This window comes from Mastomys coucha, chromosome X, assembly GCF_008632895.1.
Source record: "Mastomys coucha isolate ucsf_1 chromosome X, UCSF_Mcou_1, whole genome shotgun sequence".
NCBI lineage: Eukaryota > Metazoa > Chordata > Mammalia > Rodentia > Muridae > Mastomys > Mastomys coucha.
In genome coordinates, this window is record NC_045030.1 from 60,058,857 (window position 1) to 60,071,924 (window position 13,068).

Below are 13,068 nucleotides of genomic sequence, written 5' to 3' on the forward strand. Positions count from 1 at the left end.
ATTTGGGTGTGATGATTGTACAGCAAATTATGCCCAAATACATCTGGCACAGAAGGACAGGTTATGGTTACAGTAATGGGTGACATGAAGTCAGTTTCAGTCCAGGTTGACAGAGTGGGAAGAGGTTCAGGACTCTGTTTCTTGAATCCTTTTCAAAAACCTTAAAGAGGACAGGTATAAGAGTTGTTTCAGCAAATGGGGAGGGGCATAGTATATGTGCATATAGACATGTATATGACCCACCCTGTGACCTCAAAGATTGCACTAAAAATATCTTGACACTTTTAGCTATTTCAGAAGTATCGTATTATCTTTCCTACATTTCTTCTGAAGTCTCCATATAGAAAAAAAAATAAAATGACTCGAAATTAGAGTAGGAATGGGATTAAATTAAATCAGTGGGGCTTTATGAAAAGGCAGAGTTCCTACCTGTTGCTGTAAGATATTAGAGAAGTACTTTTGGATAATGCTATTTACTGGGCCCCTTACATTGATCTGGCATATCTGAGGAAGCAAATTGAACTTTTGGTTAAACTTAAAATACCATATGGTGTCATTGTTATATAGTCTAGGATTTAGGGGCTATGCGGGCCTCCTCGAGACTTTGTAAGTATTTGAAATGTCTCTGCAATTGATTGTGCCTATAAATGTCCTTCTGGGAAGTAAGTCCTCAGCTGTGATCTGATTCTCGAAACCACCAGAAAGACTGGGAGGTGCTCCTCAAAGCCTCTATGGGAGAAAACCAAGCTCCATTGAGCTAAGGGCGGTGAGTATTGCATGTTGTAACCATTACTCTCTCTCCTTTTCATGTCTTCAGCTGTAAGTGGCTCCCCCAGATTATTACAGAGAGGAAAAACCTGGAATCTGAGACATAGACCCCAGATAAACTGTACACTTCTAGAAGAGGTGATGGCTGTGGCCCTGGGCTGTGCAATCCAGGCCTCCTTGAATCAGGGCTCTGTGCTGCAAGAGTATGACACAGACTGTGAAGTTTTCCGACAGCGTTTCAGGCAGTTCCAGTACACAGAAGCTGCTGGGCCTCATGAAGCATTCAACAAACTCTGGGAGCTTTGCTGTCAATGGCTGAAGCCAAAGATGCGTTCTAAGGAACAAATCCTGGAACTGCTTGTGCTCGAGCAATTCCTAACTATTCTGCCCACAGAAATAGAGACCTGGGTGAGGGAACACTGCCCAGACAATAGAGAAAGAGTTGTGTCACTCATTGAAGACTTACAAAGAGAGCTTGAGATACCAGAACCACAGGTGAGAAAAATGTGGGGTCTCTGTTCTTAGGGGAGCAAAAAGAGGTACCCAGGTTGTTGAGTCTGTATCCAATATTTGGATTCTGATTCCATTGCCCCAAGACTTCTCCAGAGACTTTTCCAATGTTCTCTTCTGCTGGAATCAGCATATGGGTCTGAGGTTCTCCAGTGTATCCATATCTAGAAACTTCAGTCACTGTTAACCAATGTTTGGCTCTAGGGCTTGCTAACCAGTTCCTGCCACAGTATGATTGACTGTGACCTCTAAGTTTCTAGTCTTGTCTACTTTGTTAATAAATTGCTTTTGAAACAGAAGGAGGAGGAGAGGAAAGCACATGTTCTAAACTATTTATTATTTGGTTCTTTCCAGAATGATCGGGCTGGCATTGAGTCAAGTAGAGTCTAGAAAGAATGCAGAGAAAGGCAACATAGTTTAGTGTCAACGAATACACATTTTCTACAGTATGTCTGTGCGTCACTTCAGGGGAAGACATCCTTGAAGTGGTCACAGGCCAGTCCCTCTGCTTTCAATTACTATGTCGGGAGAGGCAGGAATTCTGACCAAAGTTCCAGGGCTTTGAGCAGTGTTGTCCCTGATGATGTGATTTTACAAAGTAGCCAAAAAAAAAAAAATGTCTTGATAAAAGGGAATAAATTCTGTGGTTTTTTTTTTTTCTGATTTGTGCAAAAGTGATAAAAGTATGCAAAAGTTACTTGGTTTCTACCTGATCAGCAAGGTGTGGTTCTTGCTAGGTTCTTTTCATCAACATGAAGGTTTGAAGGAGTTTCATGTATGGGAGAGTATAGGAAGAGCTCTGAATTGTAAGTGATGTGTCCATCTCTAGCCCATTAAATTCCAGTAGTACTGCCTGGCAGCATATTGCCTTCTGTACAGAACTACCTTTTGGAAGCTTCTATTCAGGGAGGGCATAGGTGATCTTAGGGCAAGCTGAACATAGAGCAGCCTTCCCATAAGGAAGAGCTTCTACCTGACATTTCACAGGCCTTGGATCTTGGGATGGGTTTGCTGGAGCTGTTGACTTCAGCACAAGTAGTGACTTGTATAGGAAGTCACCGAAGGTCTGTGCATCTCTAGGGCAGTATGATTGAGGAGTTTCCTTTATCTTCCTTGTTTTATGAAAATATCTGAGTTTTGTCTTTGGGAGATCTAGGCATCCCCTGCATATCTCAGGAGTTGTAAGCCATTCCTGGCACTTGAGTGCTTACAATCTAGCCAGTGCAGCTGAAATTAGCTGTGAGTGTGAAATGCATACTCCCTGTAGAGACTTTGTATAGAGGAAGGAGCAGGTGGAATAACTTGCTAGTAATTATTTATGTTGGTTACTATTGAAAGCCTGTACTTTGTATATTCTGTAATAAGCACATCCTAGTATAGTCAACATACTTGTTTTGTTGTTGGTTGGTTGATTGTTTTTTTTTCTTTTATTAAATTTATTTATTCACGTTACAACCCAATATCAGCACTTCCTCTCCTCCCAGTAACCCTTCATGTAAGGCCCCCCTCATTCCCCTTAGAAGAAGCCCCTCTCTGGATGTCAACCCCCCACTCCCATCCTCCTACACATGTCCCACTTCCCCAACCTGCACATCAAGTTGCTGCAGGACTAGGCACACCCTTTCCCACTGAGGCCAGACAAGGCAGTCCATTTAGGGGTGTGGGATCCACAGGCAGGCAAGCCGTCAACAGGCTCAGGGACAACCCCTGCTCCACTTGTTGGGGGACCCACACGAAGACCAAGCTGCTCACCTGTTACATATGTGCAGGGCTCCAGCCCGTGTTTACTCTTTGGTTGGTGATTCAGTCTTTGGGAGCCTCCAAGGGTACGGGTTAGGTGACTCTGTTGGTCTTCCTGTGGAGGCCCTGTCCACTTTGGATTCCTCAGTCTTTCTCCTAGCTCTTCCATAAGACTCCCTAAGCTCCACCTACTGTTTGGTTTTGGGTCCCTTGTATCTCTTTCCATTGGGTGCTAGGTGGAGCCTCTCAGGAGACAGTTGTGCTAGGTTCCTGTCTGCTAGCATAGCAGAGTATCATTAATAGTCTCAGGGATTGGTGCTTGCCCATGGGCTGGGTCTCAATTTGGGTCAGTCATTAGTTAGCCATTCCCCCAGACTCTGTTCTATCTTCATCCTTGCATATCTCATAGTGGGTCGAAGGTTTGGTAGGTAAGTTGCTGTCCTTATCTCTCCTCTTGGAGTCCTGCCTGGCTCCAGGAAGTGGATACTTCAGGGATCCATATTCCCCCACTGCTAGCAATCTCAGCTAGTGTCTTCTGCTTAGACCCTTTGGGCCCTCCCCCCATCCCAGGTCTCTGGCACATTCTAGAAATTGTCCCTACCCCCCAACCAATCTCCCTCCTCTCTCCCCTGCTCTCTCTACACATGATCTCCCCTCCCTGCCCTGCTCCTCTCCCCACCCCCTCTTCCACCCTGTTCCCTCCTCCCATTGACCTCCAATATCTATTTTGTTTCCCTTCTGAGAAAGATTCAACCATCCGCCCTTGTGTTCTCCTTGTTATTTGACTTCTTGGGGTCTGCTAATTATCCTATGGCTACTCTCCACTTATCAGTGAGTACATACCATCATGTCCTTCTGGGTCTGGATTATCTCACTCAGCATGATATTTTTCTAGTTCCAGCCATTTGCCTGCAAAATTCATAATGTCCTTGTTTTTAATGGTTGAGTAGTATTCCATTGTGTAGATATACCACATTTTCTGTATTCCCTCTTCAGTTGAAAGACATCTGGGTTGTTTCCAGTTTCTGGCTACTACAAATAAAGCCGCTATGAACATAGTTGAGTAAGTGTCCTTGTGGGATGGTGGAGCATATTTTGGTATATGCCCTGGAGTGGTGCAGGTGGATCTTGAGGTAGGATTCTTCCCAATTTTCTGAGGAACCACCAGACAGATTTCAAGAGTGCTTGTACAAGTCAGCAGTACCCCCACCCCCAGCAGTAGAGAAGTGTTCCCCTTGCTCCACAACCTTGCCAGCATGAGCTGTCCTTTGACTTTTTAATTTTAGCCATTCTGACTGTTATGAGGTGGAATCTCAGTCATTTTGATTTGCATTTCCCTGATAATTAAAAACATTGAACATTTCTTTTTTTATTTTATTTTTTATTACTGTTATTTTTTTATAGTTCAGTTGTTACCCTCCTTCGGGTCGCCCTCCCACGGTTCCTCATCCCATTCCTCCTCCCCCCCTTCTCCAAGAGGATGTCCCCACCCCTATCCTCCACCCCCTCACCACCAGACCTCCCCACTCCATGGTGCTTCCAGTCTGGAGAAGGATTAGGTGCATCTTCTCTCACTAAGGCCAGACCCTGCAGTCCTCGGCTGTATGTGTGATGGGAGGCCTTGGGGCTAATATCAGCTGGTATATGCTGCCTCATTGGTGGCTTAGCATCTGAGAGATCTCAGGGGTCCAGGTTAACTGAGACTGCTGGTCTTCCTATGGGGCCGCTCTCTTCCTCAGCTTCTTCCAACCTTCCCCTAATTCAACCCCAGGGGTCCCCAACTTCAGTCCATTGGTTGGGTGTAAATATCTGTACCTGTTTCAGTCAGCTGCTTGTTGGACCTCTCAGAGGACAGTCATGTCTTTAAGCGCTTCTAGCCCATTTGAGATTCCTCTGTTGAGAATCTCTGTTTAGCTCTGTACCCCATTTTTAATTGGGTTATTTGGATCATCTGTGTCTTCTTGAGTTCTTTATATATCTTTGATATTAGTCCTCTTTCAAATATTTCCCAATCTGTTGGTTGCCATTTTGTCCTATTGACAATGTCCTTTGCCTTTCAGAAGCTTTTTAGTTTCATGAGGTCCCCTTTATCAACTGTTGATCTTAGAGCCTGAGCCACTGGTGTTCTGTTTGAGAAGTTTTCTCCTGTACTGATGAGTTCAAGGCTATTCCCCACTTTCCGTTCTAGAACATTAAGTGTGTCTGGTTTTATGTTGAGTTCTCTGATCCATTTAGACTTGAATTTTATGCATGGTGTGGTGATAAATATGGATCTATTTGCATTCTTCTGTATGAAGACATCTAGTTAGACCAGAATTATTTGTTGAAAATGCTCTCCCTTTTCCAGTGTATGGTTTTGGCTTCTTTGTCAAAAACCAATAGGTGTATGAATTTACTTCTGGGTCTTTGATTCAATTGCATTGATCCATCTGTCTGTTTCTATACCAATATCACGCAGCTATACGGAGGAAGGAACAGGTAGAATAACTCACTAGTAATTATTTGTGTTGGTTACTATTGAAAGCCTGGTACTTTGTATATTCTGTATAAGCACATCCTAGTATAGTCAACACACCTGTTCTGTTATGGTTTTGGCTGGTTAGCTGTTAGTGGTGGATTTTGTTTGTTTGTTTTTCAATGCATTGCCTACTGGAACCCCATGGGGGCTGTAAAGCTACGTGTGTGCCTCATGGTACTTATTGGTGAGGAATGTCTGACTTAGAAACCAGCCTTCCTCCCAGTGAAGTCTTGACTTTAAGTGATGGGTTTTGGCCTCTCTCTCAGATTGACATGGATGAAATGCTCTTGGAAGAACTGGCACCAGTTGGAACAGTACCCATGCCACCCAACTTGCACCTGGAGGAACCTTCACTCCAGGTGATGGAACCTGTCCAGGAGCCTCCAGTGCCAGATGCCTGGATTCCACAAGGTGGCCCCCAGGATCTGAACTACAATGCCGATGGTGAATGCCAGTCTTTTCTGGACCCTGGTAAGGCACAGAGCTTTCTTTTTAGTTAGGTGTTTCTGTGTGAGAGCCAAAGAGCTCAGGGGCTTTCAGTTTAGGTTAGAAATATGAATTCCCCCAACGGCACAAGATCACTGACATAAAGAGAGAGAGGGCTAAGAACATGAGGAGGAATCCTCTTTTTAGCATTACCAGGGAGTGAAGCACGTTGACTAGAATATCCTGGGGAGCTGGTCATGGGGATTTTCACCAAGGAAAGCCACTCCTAGGAGTTCAGATCCTCCCGTGAGGACAACGTTGTCCACCCAATTTTGAGCCTATGATGAGATACCCAAAGGAACATTTGATTTTATGGTATAAAAAGCCCATTCAAGTAGAATACTTTACAACACGCTCTCCTCCGATCTTTAAAAATGATCTGGTCATTTATAGGGGGGTGAAAAAAAAAGTCAATGTAATAAAATCCCACGCGAGTGTTTCTAGAATGAGTTGAGAGCCACTGCATCAACTTAGTCCAGCTAAGTGCAACACAAACTGATATTTGAAGCCAACTGGCTCGACCACAGCAAGGAGCTAGGTCCAGTAGAGAACAGCAGCTGAACCATGTAGCTTACATGCCTTTGTGTTTCCCTTCCTTTTGGGGTTCTGTCACGTCATTATCCATGTTCTCTACCCCATCTCTCCCCTTGCCCCGCCCCATGAAAGTTTTGGCTCAAGTGTGGCTGGAACTATTATTCTCATAGGCACAGCTTCAGTATGTTAGCACTTAGACTAAACTGTAGGATCCTGAGACAACAAAAGAGAACCAGAAAACAGAAATCAGTGAGACCAACCAGAGTTAGAAAATGGAATGCCTGAAGCATGAACAACTAGCACGGAGCTGAGGCCTAGAATTCCTTTTTACAACGTCATATGCATGAATTCGGCTGACGGTAGGAGAACCTGTGAAGAACCAGGGCAGCCGCTGGGGATTTGTTGTTACACAAAGCAGAAAACTAGCCTTAGCCATCCTGGAACTCAGAGTCCGGGAGGCAGTTGACAGTTCCATATGTGATAATAATGGTGCATGTAGGAAAGCCACTTTCCACCGGGGAAGAGGTGACCAGGCATTAGTGTTTGTAGCACTTCTCTGGATCAGGCTGATGCAGGAGGTCTCACAGAGTTCTAGAAACACTACTCCAGTTTGGGATTATATTATATTGACATTTGTTCACCTCCTGTAAGTGACTAGATCCTTTTTAAGAACTGGAGGAGTGCACATTGCAAAGTATTCTTGAATGGGGCTTTTTATACCATAAAAGGAACCAGAAGCACCGTATCCAGAGGCTCTAGGGGGCAAAAAGCTTTGTAGCATGTGTGAAACATAGGACTTGCTGACTGAGTGGTTATTGTGTAATGAAGAAGAAAGGTGAACCCAGACGAAGACTGGCTCGTAGGTCAAGGTAAGCTTGAGATTTAACCACGCGAATTTGTAGAGCTTATGTATTTTCAGAATCTATTTTATTACTTATTTGAGACAGGGTCTCACTGTTCAGCTCTGGGTGGTCTAGAACTTACTCTGTAGACCAGGCTGGCCTCAAACTCACAGAGGTCTGCCTGCCTCTGCCTCCTGAGTGCTGGGATCACAGTTATGCAGGACTATACGAGGCCAGAATATTTTTCAATGATGGCAAGAAAGAAAAAGCTCCCTAAAAGTCTCTACATTTATATATTTGTTAAAGCAATACTATATAATATTATCATTTATTTTCTAGTCTTTGTATTACCTTCATTTTAAATTCTTTTAAGAAATCTAATTTTGGAGGGGGAAATGTTTCAAGGCAGGGTTTCTCTGTGTAGCCCTGGCTGTCCTGGAACTCACTCTGTAGACCAGGCTGGCCTCGAAATCAGAAATCCACCTGCCTCTGCCTCCCAAGTGCTGGGATTAAAGGTGTGCGCCACCACTGCCCGTCCTAAATTTTTGTGTATGTATATTTGCACTTAACTTTAGAATGTGGTCATCCTACTCAATTATAAATTTATATTACTCATTCTGATTTGCATGTGATTTCTTTCTGATGTTAATATTGTAGGAAAATAATCATAGAGCAGCAGTATTGACATTATTATTCATGTTCATTTTATACTTTACTCTCTAAAGCACATTGCTATTCAGTGCATTTTAAAAATTAGATATAATGTATTAATGAATCAAGTAAAAATAAAACTCAGAAGAAATTATACTGTTTAAAATCATATAAAATGCTTTATAAAGTGATACAAGACTTATTATCTCATTATTTATTTAAAATTTACCTAAAGTTTTGATTTTTTAAAAAATGAAAGCATCTCAGTATTGTATATGATAGATATATTGGAAATTGAGTGAAAAATCATAAGATACTGGCTAGTGAGGAAATAAGTGTAAAAATCATACAAGAAATCAATCAGTCGAGTCTACCTTAAAGTATAGAACATATACCCTGTCATTAGAAAATCAACTTTGCGCTGGGCAGTGGTGGTGGTGCATGCATTTAATCCTAGCACTTGGGAGGCAGAGGCAGGAGGATTTCTGAGTTCGAGGCCAGCCTGGTCTACAGAGTGAGTTCCAGGACAGCCAGGGCTACACAGAGAAACCTTGTCTCAAAAAAAATAAAATAAAATAAAATAAAAAATCAACTTTGGAGAGATATATTTTATATATGCCCAGCTACAGTAAAGATACCTGATATAGAAGTGGAGCCTTCGTGACATGATCTTTGCCAAGTGGACCTTAGTAAAGTGATTCGCTGAACATAAGATGAGAATGACATCCCTGAAATACCTTCTTTCTTAAACTCTGTTTTTTTATCCTTCATATCCCATTCCACTATATGATTTCTTTCACATCACATTCCACAATTATAAATCACCTCTGAAGTTTAACAGATTAAAGGAGAAAATGAAGAGGGGTGTGCTCTTAAAAAAAAACATACACTTCCTACAAGTTGGGAATTTCAGAAGGTTTACAGTGTTTCTGGCTCGTCGGTGTCTGAGAGCTAGCAGAACCCTCAATTCCATATGCATGTCCTCGTGACAGGCAGTAGGCTTCTCTCATAGGAAGACATGTGCCAGTGATGTTGGTAGTAACCTGGCCACATACCATCACTTCTGCTAAACAAAGTCACAGATCCAACCCACACTTAAAGGGGAAAAAGGAAAGCTCACTTGATGGAAAGAAGAATGTAAAATACTTTGAGAGCTTAGTTTAGAACAACTATTCACCCATTCGTCCTTGAATTTAAAACTTGTGTCAATCTTCAACAATAATTTAGCAGGCATTTACTTGTGTGTGCTTAGCTAGGTTTAAGCACATGATTTCAAGAAGAGCCTAAATGTACAAAAGCCTGTTCATTGCCTTGGAGGTCCTTGCAACCTTTGTTGAAACTCAGGTGACCAAAGCTCCGTAGGTTTATTGTTGAACGTCTGTTCTCAAGAAAGGACTATTACTGTTGTTTTTGCTAAGCTTTAGAATCAGTTGGTTCGTGGGGAGGGTTTCTGTTAACACTGCTATACTAATGATGCTGCATTTGCTGATGCCTTAACCTGAGATGGGGTTCTGTTTACTTGGCTTTTCTCAGATAGTTTGAACAGTGTTGTATAATTTTCAAAGTGTAAGTTTTATACTGAGCTTATTAAATTTATTCTTAAATTATTTTAGTCTCATTAACGTTATTAATGGAATTATCTTATTCACTGTATTTTGCATTGTCCTTTGAAAATGTATAGAAGTATTTTGGTTTTTGGTGTATTGGCCATGTAACTTACAAACATATTTAGCTTGTTTATTATGGTAGATTCTTTAGGGTTTTCTGTGTATAAAACTATGTCCCTATAGAAGGTAATAGTTTTATATCATATGCTTTAGTCTAAATGCCTTTTATTGGTTTTGTTGTGTAGTTTCCCTTGCTTCAGAGCAATATTGAATAGAAGTACTGAGACACCTTGTGTTGTTCTTGGTCTCAGGAAAAATGTATTTTTCTTTCATCATCCCTTTGGTATTAGCTGTGGGTCTTTCATAGATATCATACATCAAGTTGAGGAGATAATCTTTTTATTCTCACTATGAAGTTTTTATAATTTAGTTAGCAATGTTTTGAATTATGCCTTGTTGATGAATTGCTCTTTAACTCACTATACACTGATACCCTTTTGGTATCATTTTTGTTTTAATATGTATGTTGTCTAGCTCTTTTATGAATACTACTTATAAAATATCCCCTATTCCAGTACTTGGGAGGCAGAGGCAGGTGGATCTATACGGGTTAGAGCCCAGCCTGGTCTACAGAGTGAGTTCCAGGACAGCCAGGGCTACACAGAGAGACCCTGTCTCGAAAAAACAAAACAAAAAAGAAAGAAAGAGAGGGTGAGGGAGGGAAGAAAGAAAGGAAGAAAAGAAAAGAGAGGAAAGGAAGAAAGGAAACACAGCATACAAATAGGAATACAGCCCTTCAGTCAGAACTTTGTCTTTGCATTCAATTGTTTGGCCCACTCATCCTTATTCTTGTTAGGAGTAGATGGTTGGAATTCCATATGCTGTTTTAGTCTTCAATGTTTTGTGACTCTTTTTGTTTCTCTTACTGCTTTCTTTTGTGTTAGGTGAACATTTAGAGTGTAACATTCTACTTGCTTTAATGAACATTCACTCTCTCTAAGTTAACTCCTCAGTAGGAGGGGATTACAGTTTACTGTTCTGCTTTAAACTCATTATCAGTTCAGAGTTATACTAATAATGTCATTAAAATACAGAAACATTAGTCCTATATAGGACTATATTCTTTACTTCCAGTATTATGATCAGATTGTTAAACATGTTATAAGCCCCACAATTCATGCTAAAATTACTACTATACATAGTTTTAAGAATTTTATAGAGGGGCTGGTGAGATGGCTCAGCGGGGAAGATCACCGACTGCTCTTCGGAAGGTCATGGTGGCTCACAACCACCCATAATGAGATCTGACACCCTCGTCTAGTGCGTCTGAAGACAGCTACAGTGTACTTACATATAATAAATAAATAAATCTTTTAAAAAAAAGAATTTTATAGAAACTAAAAGGAGAAAGGAAAAATATATTACACCTTTTGTTTTTGTTTGTTTGTTTGTTTTGAGACAGGGTTTCTCTGTATAGCCCTGGAACTCACTCTGTAGACCAGGCTGGCCTTGAACTCAGAAATCCACCTGCCTCTACCTCCCAAGTGCTGGGATTAAAGGTGTGCGCCACCACTGCCCAGCTCAGCTTTTGGTTGTTTTTATCTATCTTTTTATTAGATATTTTCTTTATTTATATGTCAAATGATATCTCCTTTCCCCGTTTCGCCTCTGAAAAAAGAAAGGAAAAAATAAAATAAAATAAAAACCCTGTTCCCTCCCCCCTCCCCCACAGCTTTTGTTTGTAAACATTATCATTTCTGGCTTTTTTATTTCTTTGGATGGGTTTGAGCAGGCAACTGTAGTCATTTCTTAGGAATGTATAGATTTTTCTCTCACCCTTCTCATACATGCTGTTCTTGACAAATAGCCTGCCATTCTACATGGCGCCATGCTTGCTCTCTCAAATCTTTTGAGAGAATAGAAAGAGAGTCTTTGATTTATAATATCTTTTCTAATTATATGGCTACTTTTATTTGTGCTATTTTTTCATGTTGCTTTAAGTTACCATCTTGGAGCCTCTCACTTGCAACTGAAGAACAACCTTGCTATCTTTAATTATATAACTGTTTTCAGGCAACTTGGCTAGCAGTGAATTCTGTTTTATTTCTCAGGGATATCTTTATTGCACATTCATTTCTGATTGCAAGAGAGATGTGTTGAATATAGAGTTCTTAGTTGACAGTTTTCATTTTCCTTTATGCACTTAGACTGTGTTACCCCACTGCATTTTAGCCTTCCTTGCTTCTAATGAGAACTGAAATTTTCACCTAGAACTAAATTGATATGATGAAATCTCTAACTATTTTGTGGTTTAGTGTTTTACTAAATTTACTCACTTTAAAATTTTTATTACATTCATTTATTTATATGTATATGTATAAATATTCCCAGAAGTTGAATCTGAGTCACCAGGCTAGGCAGTAAGCCCTTATACTGACCCCAGGATGGCCAGGGCTACAAAGAGCAATCCTGTCTCAAAAATCAATATGTATGAATAATATGCATGTGAACAGAAAAATATGTAGATATTGGAATGTGGACTGTAGCCCAGGCTGACCTGGAACTCACTATGTAGCCTATATTGGCTTCTAACAGATAGCAATCTTCTGCGTCAGATTCCCAGGTGCTGCAATTATAGTCATGAGTTGCCACACCTGGTTGGTCATTTTTACTTCATACTTTAAAAAGTATCTGTTTGCTGGGCCTTTAATCCCAGCACTTGGGAGGCAGAGGCAGGCGGATTTCTGAGTTAAAGGCCAGCCTGGTCTACAGAGTGAGTTCCAGGACAGCCAGGGCTACACAGAGAAACCCTGTCTCAAAAAAAAAAAAAAAAAAGAGTATCTGTTTAATTTATTTGTCCATTTATTCATTGTATTACTTATTCTTTTTGTCTCTTATTGTCTCTTTTTTTCCTTTTTTTCTTAGTTCTTTATATACACACTGGATAGTATTCATCTCAGATGAGTAGCAGACAGATGTTTTTTACCCATTTTCTAAGCTTTAATGTTTTAAAAAAGATTTACTTATTTATTTTATGTATGAGTACACTGTAGCTGTCTTCAGACACGGCAGAAGAGGGCACCAGACTCTATTTCAGATGGTTGTGAACCACCATGTGGTTGCTGGGATTTGAACTCAGGACCTCTGGAAGAGCAGTTGGTGCTCTTACCCGCTGAGCCATCTCTCCAGCCTCTAAGCTATTAAATTACTCTGTTCACAAAATTACTCTGTTTCCATTACTGTTCACAAGGTTTTATCTTATTTTATTTTATTTTACATGATAGGATGCCATTGGCCAATTCTATTCTTCAAGATATTGGAGTCCTTTTCAGAAATATTTTACTGACACCTATATCAGGATTCGCCAGGCAGTGGTTGCACGTGCCTTTAATCCCAGCACTTAGGAGGCAGA

The 13,068-nt window shown here is 40.9% G+C and overlaps 1 protein-coding gene across 1 annotated transcript in view; it reads left to right on the top strand.

Annotated features, from left to right (window-relative positions):
• Positions 1–13,068, top strand: part of Znf449 (zinc finger protein 449) — a 20,920-nt gene that overhangs the window by 943 nt on the left and 6,909 nt on the right. The window contains exons 2-3 of the mRNA XM_031360686.1: positions 818–1,263; positions 5,803–6,007. Of these exons, the coding sequence (XP_031216546.1) occupies positions 910–1,263; positions 5,803–6,007 (559 nt within the window). The 5' untranslated portion in view covers positions 818–909. The remainder of the gene's footprint in view (positions 1–817; positions 1,264–5,802; positions 6,008–13,068) is intronic.